This window comes from Hylobates moloch, unplaced genomic scaffold, assembly GCF_009828535.3.
Source record: "Hylobates moloch isolate HMO894 unplaced genomic scaffold, HMol_V3 SCAFFOLD_4, whole genome shotgun sequence".
Lineage (NCBI taxonomy): Eukaryota > Metazoa > Chordata > Mammalia > Primates > Hylobatidae > Hylobates > Hylobates moloch.
The window spans coordinates 37,280,335-37,296,578 of NW_026652279.1; the positions used below are offsets into that span (position 1 = coordinate 37,280,335).

Consider the following 16,244-nt stretch of genomic DNA (forward strand, 5'->3'; position numbering starts at 1 on the left):
GGCATGAACATAGCTCGCCGCAGTCTCCACCTCCCAGGCTTAAGTGGTCCTTCCATCTCAGCCTCCTGAGTAGCTAGGACTACAGGCGCCCACCACCACACCTAGCTAACTTTGTGCATTTTTTGTAAAGATGAGGTCTCAGTATGTTGCCCAGGCTGGTCTCAAACTACTGGGCTCAAGCAATCTGCCCACCTTGGCCTCCCAAAGTGCTAGGATTACAGGCATGAGCCATGGCACCTGCCTCTCCTTGTACTTTTTAGGAGGCTCAAGAACTCTGAAGGAATGTGGAAGGAGCAGAGCTCTGGAAGTCTCCACTGGTTCATGGAGACTCCAATTCCAATTTATGGAGCTCACCCTTCTGAGCTTTCCTTTTGTCAAGTGAAGAATTACTCCTTGTGTCTCTGCCCATTCCATCTCAGATAATAATCACAAATGAGCCACCCCTTGTCTCCTTCTATGTTGACCAGGCATTACTAATATTCACTCTCAGCCTACTTTTCCTCAGCCACCAGAATGCCTCTTACATGACCACTGGTGTAAGCTCAGGAAACATAAACCCACTTGAAAATCAGTGTGACTCAGACCTGAGCAAGTAAATTTGGTAAACACATCTATTAACCCTACATTCCAAATCTAAATGGAAATTACCAACATTTTTCAGACTTATTTGCCCATCAAGTCCCCCTCATCTAAATATCATTAATAAGTATTCTATTGTTGAAGAATGCCAGTCTACATAAAGGACTAAGAGCTGTTATATTACCTACCCCCTTTACGACTCATATTAGCTATGGGTGGCAGAGAGAGGGCTGGTCACACTCTCCTTGTTGTGCTGATGGACAAGACTGGAGCCCAGAAACGGCAGGAGCCAGGAAGCAACACAAATCTAGGATCTAGGATGACTGACAGTATTTCTTGTTCCTCTCAAGCTTAGTATTTTCTGGATTTCTCTACAAAGCAGGTTTTTTTTTTTCTGGTTGTAAAGTAATAAATACTAGCATACTAATTTTTAATCCATAGTTTTCAGAATTAAATTATCTCAGATAAAACTGTGCAATTTTATTTCATTTTTCTTTGAAATTTTATTTTTTTCTTCTACACACCTTGAAATGTAAAATTTTAGAATCTTATGCTTTCCCTCTGATCCTACAAATAATATAATTAAAAATTATTATATAATTAATAGAAACATAATTATAAAATTTTATAATTTTCTGGTTATATGAAAAATTACCAACAAAGGCATCTAGGATATCTGGCACACAAACGCCTGCTGGTGTGTCCATGAACACAGAGGCTACTGAATAAAACAGCTTGATGGTGGTCTCAGCTTAAGGAGTTTCAAGTGGATCAACTAATGAATACAAATAAAGAGCTCAATATTCTATTTACTGGGCATATCATTCCCACAGTGATAGGCAGCTTCTCACTATGGTTTCAGGGACATATGGAAAACATCAGACCAGAGGGTTTTCTATTTCTTTCTTCAATAGAAACATTTTCTTTTAATTGTATGAAGAAATATATTTATACTTCTGTTTGGATTTTTATATGCTCTACTTAAATTGTTCCATTTTAAAATTTGCTTTGTAATAGGGGAAACTGTAAAAAATCATCATAAGCTCTGCACAGAAGAATTTCTATTTAGTCCTATTAGTAAGAGCTGATTACTAAAGGTTCTGACCCATATAGGTGCGGATACCAGATAGACAGGAGGAGGGCAGGGAGAGGCCAGCTTAAAAAAAATAAAAATTAAGCTCAAAGTGGTGGTCAAGTAGAGAAAATCCCTAATAAAAGAAAGGCAGTTAATTACAGAATTGAATAAAATCAATGGCAACATGTCAGGGTATAAAAATTGTCTCTTCTATTCCCAGAAACCTGAGAGGAAGCAGAACATGACAGCAAGAAATCTGAGAGCAAATGGAGCCTTTAGATGAGCTTGAACACAGAAGAGAGGCGATCAGAGGAGAAGATCAAAGGCTGGGGAAGGAGGCTCACAAGGACTTCCCACACCAGCTGACAGTCTGTGCAGAGCAGGCCTGTGCTTCCTCCCTTGGAAGGCAGGGCACTAGTAGAATACTCGGAATAAGGCATTTATCTCTTAATACAGAAGAATGAACAGTGTCATGTGTGTTGGTAATTGGTAATTGCTAGATTGATAAATAAATAGGGCATCCAAATTCATTTCTTTCTTACCCTAATTTTTGCACCTTCCATTTATAAAATATTTTAATCATGTTTTATATCTAAGCTTATATCTTTTTGATATTGCTATCAAAAAATAATTTAATTAGCCAAACACAACTGAATGAAAGCATGTCTTTTTCTCAGTTAACAACATCCATGGGATACTGGGATATCTGAAGATTGCAGTAGTAGTAACAGTGTATCCTGATCACCTAACTATACAAAAAGTGCTAAGAGAGAAATAAATGTTGGAAATGTAACCTTTCACCCTTTGAAATTAACCAGTCAACATCGTCCATTGTGCACATGTACCCTAAAACCTAAAGTATAATAAAAAAAAAATAAATAAATAAATAAATAAATTTATAGGGACTAGGGAAAAAAAATAAATAAAAAATAAAATAAAATTTAAAAACAAACAAACAAACAAACAAACAAAAAAAAACCAGTCAACATCTTCATTACACTCCCTTACCCCTTTAGGGAAGAGGTTAGAAAAAAAGAGGGGCTAGGAAGCATGTTTGAAGCTGTGTGTGTGTGTGTGTGTGTGTGTGTGAGAGAGAGAGAGAGAGAGAGAGAGACAGAGAGCGAGAAGGAGAAGAAGGAGGAGGAGGAGAAAGAGAAAGAGAAAGAGAAAGAGAAAGAGGATGAAAGAACAAGGCCAAGGCCAGGAGTCTGAGCCCTTGCATGACAATGTGCTCTGACCTTAAGAAAGGCCTCCTTTTGTTCCAAATGTTTGCTGATGAGTGGAATGACATGGTCGATCTCTGCCGCTGGCCCCAGCTTATCTCGTCCACCACACCAGTCCTCATCTCTCCGGTATTCTTGCTCTAAGCTCTCCAGGACACTACACACCTAGTGAATCAAGGAAGAAAAGACTCAGTAAATTAATTATTCAGGAAATATTCTCTGAGGACCTTCAGTCTATAGAAGCCTACATATATGACATTTTTCATTAGAAGTTTAATGCCTCTGAGACATCTAAGAGAAATCCAGGAGGCAGTGTCAGTCCTGTGTCTGAAACCTGGGAGATGTTATAACTGGAGATATAGATTTTGGAATCATCTTTTTATGGGATTTGGTGACATTACCTAGGAATAGTAGGTGAAGTAAGAAAGTAAGACAGTCTAGTATCTTTGGAGTTTCAGTGTTTTTACACATTATATTGTTATAATTTCACAATAACTATAAATTAGGTAGAACAGGAAATGAGGTTTGGAGAAGATATTTGACTTATCCGACCATCTGTACTTGTCCCATAGTAAGGAGCCTCAAGCAGAGACAAAGGAGGAAGTTGCCGGAAGCTGCCTACGTTGTATGGTTTACGGGCCATAAATGAATGTCATCTTTTTCCTCCCCTGGGGAAAAACGTCTAAAAAATCCTGCCATAAGACATGACATCTCCAGGACCTCTATTACAAAATACACGTTTCCTGTAGAGGAGTAACAAATTTGGGTTAACCTAAAAGACAGTTAAGAAGCTTTTTAGTTCTAAAGATGCTGAGAAGCCATGCTAAGTAACCTTATAAATGAACTCAGAAGAGAGCAAAAGCATTTTGAAGGAGGTTTGGAGGGAAATTCAGCCTGGGTCCCATAGTGGAAAACCCAAGGCAGCCTAGTATCAGGGCCTGGAGGAGGATGCAGAAAATTGAAACTCATATACCTATACAGCCATCCTTCCATATCTGTGGGTTCTACATCCATGATTCAACCAACTATGGATTGAAAATACTTAGTTAAAAAGTACAGCATAAAAAATAATACAAATAAAAACAATAAGTAATCCAGAGATGATTTAAATTACATGGGAGAATGTACATATCTGTGAAGGGTCCTGGAACAAATACCCCATGGATACTGGATTTCCTTCAATAGACTTTGGGAATGATTGGATTTCCTTCAATAGACTTTGATTACTTGTTTGGATATGGCAGCAGGGAAGAACTGCTATGATTATCTTTGGCCTTCTCTGAGAAAGTCTTTTGATGAAAGATGTCTTTTGTGTGTGTGTGTGTGTGTGTGTGTGTGTGTGTGTGTGTGTGTGTGTGTGTGTGTGTGTGTGTGTGTGTGTGTGTGTGTGTGTGTGTGTGTGTGATGGAGTCTAGCTTTTTCACCCAGGCTGGAGTGCAGTGGTGCAATCTCGGCTCAATGCAACCTCTGCCTCCCAGGTTCAAGTGATTCTCCTGCCTCAGGCTCCCGAGTAGCTGGAATTACAGGCACCCACTACCATATCCAGCTAATTTTTGTATTTTTAGTAGAGATGGGGTTTCACCATGTTGGTCAGGCTGGTCTTGAACTCCTGACCTCAAGTGATCCACCTGCCTTGGCCTCCCAAAGTGCTGGTATTATAGGCATGAGCCTCCATGCCCAGCCAGATGAAAGATGTCTTTGGATAGGGCATTCACTGAGTTATGAACTGAGCTGAAAGATGTGCTGAAAGCTGTCCCAGGAAGAACACTCTCATAGCCAGACATGCTTCTCATGTCATGAGAAGATCTGTCACCGAACTCGAGGTGACTTCTCTAGTCCCATCTCTAGCATCACACCTTTCTTTCTGCAAGGCCTGAAATGTGCAGGCAGCTCATGTTTTGAGATAAAACAGCTTACAGACATGCAAAAACTTTAAGAAAAAGAGTACTTGAGATCTGTCCCATGATAGGACTGAACTTAGATGCAAACAATTTGGGAGTTAGAAGAAATGAGAAGATTATTAGGTATAAATACTTTAACAAGACAGGAAACAGAAATCCAGAGGGCTAAAGTAACCTTCGGCAAGTTCACTTCAGGGTAAAATTTCTTGACTCTTACTCCAGTGTCCCTCACCATCTTGATCCATCTCAAATTAAAATTTGTGTATAATATTAGACAGGAATTAAGCCTCATTTGTTTCCACATGGATATTCAGTTGTCCAGCATCCTTTGCTGAAAAGACTTTCTTTCACTCATTGAATTTTTTTGTCAAAAATCAACTGACTGTATATATGTGGATCTATTTCTATAACCACTATTCTGTCTCATTGTGTTTATTCTTATACCAAATACCATTCTGTCTTGATCCCTCCTGCTTTAGAATAAGTCCTTAAATCAGGCAGTGTGACTTGTCCAACTTTGTTCTTCCTTTTCAAAATTGTTTTGGCTGTTCTAGTTTCTTTGCATTTGTATTCTTTGCATTTGCATTTTATTTCCATATAGATCTTAGAATTAATGTATCAATTTCTACAAAAAAAAAAGCTTGCTGGGATTTGATTGAGACTGTGTTGAATCTATGGATCAACTGGGGAAGCTCTCTATCATCTTAGTCTGCAGCTCCTCACTTCTGTGGCCATCAAAGGAGTCATCCCTTTGAAGCAACAGAAAGGACTGAGAGAAGGGGTGGAGACTCTAACCCTGGCTGCAGGGCCCTCTGATGCGCATGTCATATTTGCTCCAAGGGAGACTTTCCGACGGTCCCTGTAAGTCACCCAAGGAGAATGATTCTGATTTACTTCTACCAGGGAACAATTCAGAGAAGGAAACTACTATACATTGAGTAAAAGTATTCCTGTTTTAAACCTGTTTCATAAAAAGGATTCCCTAACAGCACCCAAGTCATTTTAAAAATCCTCTTAGCCCTGTGCATATTGCTATACAGATGAAAGGGTAACACACTGCATGGTTATGGCCCTGCTGTCCAGTTCCTGCCTTTTCTCCCACAGCAGCATCATCTTATCTGGTGTGTTCCTAGTTCCCCAATGACAGAGAGCTGTGTTTCCTCCATTAGACTAGGGGCCCAAGAAATGAAAGAACCATGTGTTTTTCAAGCAGTGCATAATGCCTAACTGTGATAGATTTAATTATTGTTCAGCAACTATTCATTCTCCTTTCCTAACCTTCATAGGAGGCATTGCTACCTCACTAATGTTGGCTTGGCCATGTGACTTAATTTTAGCCAATGAGATGAAAGAGAATATGACACAAGCAAAGACTTGAAATGCACTTGTATGGTGGATTTTGGACTCTTGCATTCCTGCCTTTAACTATAAATGTGCCTGAGATGGCTTCAGGTCAAGGAGGACAAGAGACATGGGAACAGATCTAGATCCAGTCTGCAGCTCGAAGCCTAGTTCTACCAAGTTCAGCCAAGATCAACTGAATCCAAGACACTTAAGCAAAAAAAAAAAAAATATGTTTATTGATGTCACTGAGTTTTGGGGTGTTTTGTCACACAGCACTATGGTGGTAACAGCTGACTAATATACTGCCCAAATCTAGCATTTAGTATACACCCAATTTCTAATTCAACACCTCCCTATAGATCTGGTGAGTTTCAGAAATTTATGACAGACAAATCCCACAGTCCAGTGCTCAAATGGAAAGGATGATAAAAAAAAGTCATCTGTGGTGTTTCCACAAACTATTCTTCAAATGTTAGTACTGAGAGGACAGGCTTCTCGCTGACATAAGTACTGCCCATTTACACTGCAAGGCAGAAAATAGCCCTCTGGCAATCTCAGCCCCACAAGCCCCACAGTCCTTTCCCTCACCTGTTCAGAAGTTTTGTAAAAGGCCACAGAGGCATTGACCAGTTTTAGCCGGTCTTCCATCTTCAGCATGAGCTGCTGCCAGTGGAGGGCCACCTTCTCAGCACATTCCCGGATGGCATCGGCATCATAGTGGCCAGCCTGGAGTAGCACCTCGGCTTTCTGCTGTACCTGCAGGGCACTCTGGTGCGTCTTCTGCAAGGAAGTGGCATGAAAGAGGGACTGGGCACAAGGAGAGGAGAGAAAGGTCCGTGGGAACAACCCAGGCGTGGTATGGGAGGGGGTGGAGTGAGGCGTGAGTGAAAAGATGCAGAGAAGTTAAAGAGCTTTAAATGACTGATCCATTTTGTCATGACCATTAATACATTATTATTTTTAAAGCATATTTAAAAAAAGAATATCATACATTTTTATTAGCTAATCTCTCACGACCCTAACTCCTGTCCCCATTTCTTTCTTTTTCCTTGCAGCATTCTAGATTTTAAGGACATTTCAGTTTCTATAGTAGAGAAACAGAAGTTATATATCAATCTGCTCCCTAATTGGTTCATAAATTTCCTTTACAAACAGAATAATAAAATTGTACATTGAGTTTTCAGAGGAGGTTACTACTGCAGTCCCATTTTACAGATCAAGTATAGACAGCACATGAAAAGAAACTTCATGTAACACAAATCTCAGCTAACACTGCAATCATTTAAAACATTAATAATCAGCTGAAAAAGATTCCAGTTGAAGGAATAAATTTGGCAGGTTAATAAAGCTAGAGAGTAACCTCCTACATCATCCCTTAATTACTTCACTGGGGGGCACAACAGTGCAGGAGATAATTCACCTCAATACATAATCCCCATGTTATTTACATATCCCTTGAGGAGATACATATATATGTAGAAGGTCTATTTTCTTTCTTCATTTTTTTTTTTTTTTTTTTTTTTTTGAGACAGGGTCTTGATCTGTCACCCAGGCTGAAGTGCAGTGCAATGGTGCAATCATGGCTTGCTGCAGCCTTGAACTGGGCTCAAGCAATCTCTTGCCTCAGCCTCCAAAGTAGCTGGATAGCTGGGACTACAGGTGTGTGCAATCACACTTGGCTAATTTTTCACTTTTTGTAGACACGGGATCTTGCTGTCTTGCCCAGGCTGGTCTCAAACTCCTGGCCTCAAATGATCCTCTGGCCTCAGCCTCTCAAAGTGCTGGGATTACAGGCAAGAACCACCACACCTGACCAGAAGTTCTATTTTTTTAATCCTTTTTTTTATTAACTTTTAATTTACTTTTTTACTTTTTATTTTTTATTAACTTTTTGATTTTCCCTGATGGAACCCAGGGTTCTTTCTTAGGGTTCAAGAAAGAAGTCAAATTATGCTCCCCACCAACAATCACTCTAAAGGCCTCTAGTAACACTGTCAAAATGGGTTAAGCCAAACCCAGCTGCTTTCACTCCCTTTGAAATAGCTTATCTTCCCTGGTATATTTTCCTTCTGATGGAGAACCTAGTCTGAACTGACACATTTAAGGAGAAGCACAGGCCACCTGGAGAAGGAGCATATGTTGCAATTCTGGTTCTGTTCCCTTCATTGTTCTAGGCAATGCAGACTCTGCCTACCTTTCATTCCCAATATCTTCTAGAAATCCTAACTGCTCTGCTATGCCCTCTCGAGTCTAAGTGGCCTATATCTCAACGTCAATTCCAAGAATATTTAATCAAGTTGTATCCAGATAGAAACCCAGAACTGATTAAGAGGTGTGTATGCTTAGTGAGCCTCTATTCTGTAAAGATGAAATGGTGTCTAACCCAAATGAATACATATTGCATATGCAGTCATGTGGAATATAGTCATTTCAAGCACTGTGAATACATTTACCCATGTTTCCTCAAAAGCTCATTGAGATGCTTAAGTGTGTTATGACACTTGGTCTTACTTGCCCACCATTTGATTAAGGCAAACCTTTTCACTGAAGGTAAATAAAGAGGAAGTATGGCCAAGAGCTGTCTTCATTCTGCCCAGCATGCCTCATAACTGTGCTATACCTCTAATCTGATCGCTCAGCCTTCATTTTCTTCGTTGCTGCTTATGACTATGGGAACTTGACTGCTGTGTGCCCAATTCTTTTTTTGTTTTTGAGACAGGGTCTCACTCTGTCACCCAGGCTGGAGTGCAGTGGCACAGTCTCAGCTCACTGCGACCTCCACCTCCTGGGTTCAAGCAATCATCCTGCTTCAGCCTCCCGAGTAGCTGGGATTACAAGTACCCACCACCATGCCTGGCTACTTTTTTTTTGTATTTTTAGTAGAGATGGGGTTTCACCATTTGGCCAGGCTGGTCTTGAACTCCTGACCTCAAGCGGTCTGCCCATCTTGGCCTCCCAAATTGCTGGGATTACACACGTGAACCACCATGCCTGTCCCTGATTCTTGATTATAACCCTAATCCTGATTTTTTCTTTATAGTGAACACATCCTAACACTGTGATATTTCGGTGTGTCAGAAAGCTACAATAGAGACAGCTGATGATAATAAAACTTATTTCCTTTGGTTAATTATGCCTTAGAAAATGATTTGCTGATGCTGTGTGTGCAATATGAAGTTTATTTTTAAATCTCAAATCCCAGACAGTTCTTCTAGTACTAGTAATGGTTCCTAAGAAAATATCATGCATCTTAACACTGTTTATACATCCAAGATGGTTTCTGGGAAATTAAATGGTTGCAATCAATCAACATTAGCTTAAAAATGGCTAGCAATCAGTTGGATTACTGCATAAAAAGAGACGGGCAGTTAAAATTTATTATTTTGCCATCATTGTTGTAGAAATGACTCATTAACAATTTTTTTTTTTTAGTAAAAGATAACATCTTTGCATTTCTTACACACTCAGAAGTGGGTTGAATTCTATACTGAACTATAAGTAATGAATGTCTTTGAAGTTTTCATTCTGTCTCTTTTCCCATTGGTAATTAGCTTATTTTATTTTTAATATAGTTCCCATGTCCCATTTCCTACTCTTTTTCCTACACCACTCTAAAGCAATCAGTTCAAGTCTCTCTGGGAAGGACAATGTCCTAGTAAAAAAGGATAATTAAGCATACTTAAAGCAAGACAAAATTTATATTAGATTATCATAAATGAAGTTTTATTTTTAAATAGCCTTCTAAAAAGTCCCTGTTGATGAACTTCTTCTGGTTGCATTTTATTCTTTAAATATTGTTCTACCAGCATTATTGAATAATTACTTTCAGTAGGGTAAAAATATCTGGTGCAATCTGCTCCAATGCTCATTATCCTTGTTAAAAGGCAGACTCTGACAATAGTATCTAAGGGTTACATGTAAACCAAATGGTTAAAAATAGGATCCTAATTTATAATGACCTTTGCACTTGTTTATCCTCAATCCTGAGTGATCATCACCGGAAGTAACTTCTAACCTTTTAGTTTTACATTTCCTTACATGGTACATATCTAGAATGTATAAAAAAACCAATGTACCAGTGGCCTTAAAGGTTGAAGGTACAGATAGGTAACAAAGATTCTCATATGAAGTGTGAATACTTATTTTCTAATACCAGGCCTCTCTGGGGGATGAACCCCTGTATTTGCTTCCCCATCAATTCTTGGGTAAGAGGGAGGCTCCCTGGACCATTCTACTAGAAGGGGTACAGCCTTTGCTGCCTGAAGGAACACCCACACCTGAGAATCACCCTGCCTGAGGTACAGAGCAGAAAGGGGAAGGGAGGACAGTGCAGCCAGATTTGGGTGTTACCTCGATGGCCAGTTGGAACTGCTCGTGCTCCCGCTGCAGCTGCTCTGCTTCCGACAAAGAGCTGGCATTGACCAGGCTGGCGTTGAGCATAGACTCTCCATTGCGGATCCATCCCAGGACCTAGGGAATCGGGACAAGCACACAAGTGAATGGCCTTCCGCAGTTTCCCCAGAGCTGTTGCCTCCTCTCATGGGGACTTCAGTCAGAGAGCTCACTATCTTTTATCTTCTGTTGGAGAGAGGACAGGAAAGGTCTCCATAATTAAAATGGTCATCTCCCCAATCATACAGAGTACCTGTGCCATAAGGTACTTATTTTATGTACCTGCTTTATTCCCAGCTCCACGTCACCCCTCTGTCCCAATTTCCTCACCCACATAGTGTAAACATTACTTAACGTGGTTGTACTGTATGCATGTCTAAACTTCCTTCTGGAACATAGGATGCTATAAATAAATAAATTCCATCTGTTGGTATCCTTTTCTTTTTTTATAAGGCCCAGTTCAAATAACAACAACTTATGGAAATCTTTTGCACCTAATCTCTCCTGCTAGAAACAATCTCTTCTTTATCTAGGGCAAGCATATCATTTTGTATGTACCACCTTTATGGTATTCACCACAGACTTCCTGTTTCTTCATCTTGACCTATGTTTCATTCCCCCCTAAGAACATAAACTTCCTGAAATCTGGGGCAATATATTAGTTGTATTTTAGTCTCACATAGTACCTAGCACAGTACTTTGCATATAATGGGTGTGGTGTAGTTTTTGAAGTAATGGAGAATACCCAGGTCACACCTGAGCAGTGAGTCTAATTTCCTCTACCTTGCAAAATAACCAAGAGTAAGCAGGTTTGAACTTCAGTAGGTAAACAACTCCAAAAAAGGAGAAAAGAGAAAGAAAACAAGCAAAATAGAAGTAATAACCCATATTCTGGATCATCAGAAAAAGGGGAGTAAGCTATAATATAATTGACTTAAATTATTTAGAGGCCATGGGTAGGCTGAATACAACTTCTGTGTGATGTTAACAAGTACTGGCAGAAAGGAAACTCAACGAGGGAATACTAGGATAGAAGAAGAAACAGCTGACACTGTCTAGACAGTTCTAAGTGAAATGGGGATGTGGCAATTATCCAGCTAATAAAGTCAGAGCAAATAATGCAACTGGAAGAGTTAGGCTCTGAAAACCTACCTGGTGTCTGGTCACCAGAACATTGCCAAACACTTTCTTTATTAAGGAGTCTGAGAGTTTTCTTGGAGAAGAAATAAAAGCTATTCTGAAAATTCAAGATCAGTAAATACCACCCATCTGTCACCTCATGCCAAAGGAGAAGACACCACTATCTGTTTCAGATTTGCTTTCATATTTTTCTCCCCTCTACTTCCTCACATGGAACAACTAGAAAATACCAAGCCCAGTCTCATGATCTAGAACCCATAGGCACCTCTCAAATTTCATCCCTGGGCAAAAAATGACTCATGCCTTATTGTGCATAGATAACATCAGGTCATAAATCCCACTGAAGCTGGGCTACTTGGATTGAGATGTTAATTCATGGCCAAGCTGGCAGATTGTAGATGCGATGCCAATCTGTAAAGCAATTAGTTACAGGAAATAACTGCTCAGAGTGTTCGCGTGAAATCCCTGTTGTCACTGGTGGACTGGCTGGCTGGCTAGAGGTGCTAATGATTTTGAAAAATTGCCTGTAACTTTGGGCACATGCATTCATAGACTGCATGCCCAAATGCCTCATTTCTTTGGGAAATGGAGCTCACAGTGTCCCTCTGCCATGATTCACTGCATTTTGTTTGGTCTGAAGATTCATTTGAGGGTGTCAGAGAAACCACTTCTCCAAGTGCATCACACATCAATGTCTGTAGGACAATTTGACTCCTTTTGGGTCTCTTCAGTTTTGTTAGAAAATTTTTCTCTCCCGTTTTAGCCAACAGGAAACATGAGTTACAGCTATGGTGTTGGGATCCCTACTTACCAGCTTCCCATTTAGAAACATCATGGGTTTCAGTACCTACTTTTTAAATTATATAACATCATTTCCTTGTTCATTTTTATTTATTAAATGCTGTTTAAAAAGGCATTCCAGGACTTTAAAGTGGGAGATTTGATTTTAGGAAGCTAAAAATGCGTGGTAGTTTATATCTATGGCTTAGCTCCAGGGTGGGGCTGAGCCCTATGAATGAGTCAGTCTTGGACATAGAACTGGCATAGTAGAGAAATAACATAAAATTTGGAGTCAGAAATCTGGCTTTTTTACTTACCTGGCAAAATCACTTAACCCCTCTGAGTCTCAGTTTTCTCATCTGTAAAATAAGGATAATTGTACCTTCCCTTTCTGCATTGCAGGGTTGATGCAACAATGTGTAAAATGTAAAGTCTGATGATTATGATGGTACTGGTGGTGATTTTTAGTTTGGAGAAAAGCTGGATAATGATGTGATTATTTATACCTCTCTTAATGAGAAGAGAGCTTTATTCCAGAATCTGTATGAGCTTACTGGCATATTCTGATGTGATGTACCTTCCTTAGCTGTTTTGTCATCATTATCCTCTTACTCTGATCACTGATAACCCTTGTTGGTATAATTTTCTATTACTGGTATTTTTAAAATTCCAGGTTCATAAAACTGGCTAGTTATTCTTCTGTGAGCACACAAATATATGCAAGTTAAGAAACATCATAATTAAAATGAGAAAATGTTGGTTCTATTAATTTTGAGCTGTGTGACATTGCAAACATCATTTAAGCTCCATAAGGCTCAGTTTTCTCATCTGTAAAATGTGAACACGTTCCTTGCATAAGGCACGAGGTAAAGATAAAATAAAATAATTAATGTAAAAGTATTTTACAAACCGTAAAATGAATATTGACATTGATCAATCATTCTAGGCAACAATTTACCCAATAGGTTAGATGATCTTTAAAGATAATTTCCAGCTCTAACATTCCACACTACTTTCAAAACTCAAAGAATGCCCCTACATCTATAGGGCATCCAAGAAAATCCGTTACATAGAAATGAAGGACTGAAAGAATATCACTACTTGGGGACTTAACAGCTAGGCCAAAAGTTCAGCTCAGTCTGAGCTTGAGGGGAAACTGTACATGAAGATCTATTGCTTCTTCAGGCCAGGAGAGCTCAGCTAAGCCCAAGTCAGGAGAACAGATTTGAGTAAGTGGATGTGGATATCCACAAATAGTGATGCCATTTAAGCTGGGCAGGCTGAGCCTTGTAACCATGCAGGCTGGGAAGCCGCTTATAGATGGCTGTGTTCTCAAGGTCATACCTACAGTAAAGCTTTGAGGTTGTACTCAAGGCAACTGACTCTAAGGACTGCTATTGTAGATGATTTATCACAAGGCATAGTTGTTTCTGAAACTCTAGCCACAGGAAAAATAATCAGCTCCTCAGATAGTAGCAGGGAGCCTGTCATATGTCCAGTGTTCCTTAGTTCTAAAAACCCAAGGTCTATGAGACTGCACATGTTCATCCTTCATGGTTTTATAGACTGTGGCCATATGTCCTCTTAATTATCTCCATTTTGAAACAAAAGGATAGTACTTGTCCTGTTGGCTGCCCCTCTTTTGGATCTATTTCAATTCCGCTCTTTTATATTCAGCCAACAGAACTGAACACAGTATTCTCCACAGGAGAATGAGGACATGCTAATATTTTCTCCTTTGTCCTAAATGTCCATCTTGATTATATGCAAATTTTGGTCAGCATTTGGTGCAAAGAAGCAAATTAAGCCAATGTCTTTGGTAATCAAATAAATATAACTTCTTTCCTCATAGCTTAGAGACACAACATTTTATAAATCCATTTTAGCGTATTTTCTGCTAAATGCACTGCTTTGCAGGAATACATATGGAAATTCATTTAGTTTTATGCTCATTAGGTAGGTCTTTCAAATCTTTCTGAATTGTCTAATAGATGTGAGGTCATCTTCACCAGAGTAGTAATTTTCCTGGTAGCTATCAGAGAATTCTTTCGGGTTTGGAGAGTAATTTGGCATTGAGTGGTCCAGGGATCTGCTCCATGGGCTGTAATTAGCGGACTGGTTTCCCTTCAAGGTCCACCATTTCTCTAGGGGTGTTTGGGCTATCTATCTTAGATATAAAGTCCTACATAAACCCTCAGAAAGAAAATCAGTTGCATCAATCAATTTCATTTGTTCTGAGTCCATTAACATAATTTTTAGTCTAACGTCTGTGCCTTCCTTTCTTTTCAGTACTTCAGTTTAATTTTGGTAAAACTACACTTAAGGTTATGATGGGCCATGATCAAATCTAAACCTTTAATCTATGAGCTCTAATGACATAGTTGTATCATAATCTATTACTGTCCTCTCCCTCTCTGCCCCCATTAATGGCATTTCAGTTAAAGTGTCCTTTTTCTTTCTTTCTTTTTTGAGACTATATTCAAAAGAGACTCTCAAGCTACTGTCTAAATTTAGCGTCACTGATCAATACCTACATCTAAATTAACTCCCTTTTTCCAAGAGCCAACAGCTTCCAAATCAATATTTCCCGCTCCACCAATTTCCATCAAACTCAAATGCCTTCTCTGAAACTGGATCAGAGCGCTCCCTAAGGAAAGAGCCTACACTGACAAGGAAAACAAGTCTGTCTAATGAGGCATGGTGGCTTAACCAAGCAGCAGTCCCTTGGCACCTCGAGGGCCACTGCCCTTTGCAAAGGGCTTGGTAGATTTCCTGAGAATCCGGTTTGAGCAATTTTGTACAGTCTTGAACGACAATCCCATGGTGTGTCATTTTTGTCATGGTAGAAATAAGGAATCTTCCCACTCCCACAAAAGAATTCCTTTTTTGTCTTCCCACTCATGAAATTATAAATGGGAATGTATATAGATATTAGTCCACCCCAGATTATTTATATGTAGACAGTCTACTTCCCTATTTAACAAAATACTTATCAGCCCAGTCTCCTCCTATATGGGATGTGTAGTTGGAGAATGAATATATTTCTATTTTAATATCAGCCATGGAAAAGAGAATTAGGGAGTTGAATCTACCACTGATACTGGAGAAAAATAAATTAAAACCCAGGAACAAAAGCAAATTTATATATTTCATTTCAAAGTCAAATAGGAATGATTTTCCCGTTACGTTTTGTTCAGAAGGTCATTCCTGCCACCTTCCACTGATGGAAATAACCAAGTAGGTGCAGCAGAGGACTTTGATGACCTGCTGGAACCCTGCTGACCTCAGGCAGGTGCCACCCTCTCCATCAAGCTTAGGCCATGCCTGCTCCTGTCCTCTCATACATGGTACTGCTGAGGTCAGGAAAACCTCAGACCATTCAGCTAGAAGGATTCTTATTTTTAAATTTTGAATTGATAAACATAATTGTACATATTTATGGGATACATGTGATATTTTGATGCAGATATACAATGTGTAGTGCACATTGTAACTGGGATAACCATCACCTCATTTATTTGTGTTGGAAACATTCAAATTCTTTTAGCTATTTTGAAATATACAATAAATTGTTAACTATAGTCACCCTACTGTATTATACCACACTAGAACGTATTCCTTCTAACTGTAATTTTGTCCCTATTAACCAACCTCTCTTTATCCTCCCCTCCCCTCTACCCTTCTCTATCTCTGATAGCCACTACTCTACTCTCCACTTCTATGAGAACAATCTTTTTAGTTCCCACATGCATGTAGTATTTCTGCACCTGGCTCATTTCACTTCACATAACGTTGGAGAGCTTCTATTTC

The 16,244-nt window shown here is 39.4% G+C and overlaps 1 protein-coding gene across 21 annotated transcripts in view; it reads right to left on the minus strand.

Annotated features, from left to right (window-relative positions):
• Positions 1 to 16,244, minus strand: part of KALRN (kalirin RhoGEF kinase) — a 695,573-nt gene that overhangs the window by 290,045 nt on the left and 389,284 nt on the right. For 13 of the 21 annotated variants that reach the window (XM_032149952.2, XM_032149956.2, XM_032149958.2 and 10 more), the window contains 3 exons: positions 10,473 to 10,592; positions 6,711 to 6,929; positions 2,893 to 3,042 (listed from right to left, as the gene is read on the minus strand). In XM_032149952.2, the coding sequence (XP_032005843.1) occupies positions 2,893 to 3,042; positions 6,711 to 6,929; positions 10,473 to 10,592 (489 nt within the window). The remainder of the gene's footprint in view (positions 1 to 2,892; positions 3,043 to 6,710; positions 6,930 to 10,472; positions 10,593 to 16,244) is intronic. The other 8 variants (XM_032149957.2, XM_032149954.2, XM_032149955.2 and 5 more) reach the window with 1 other exon arrangement.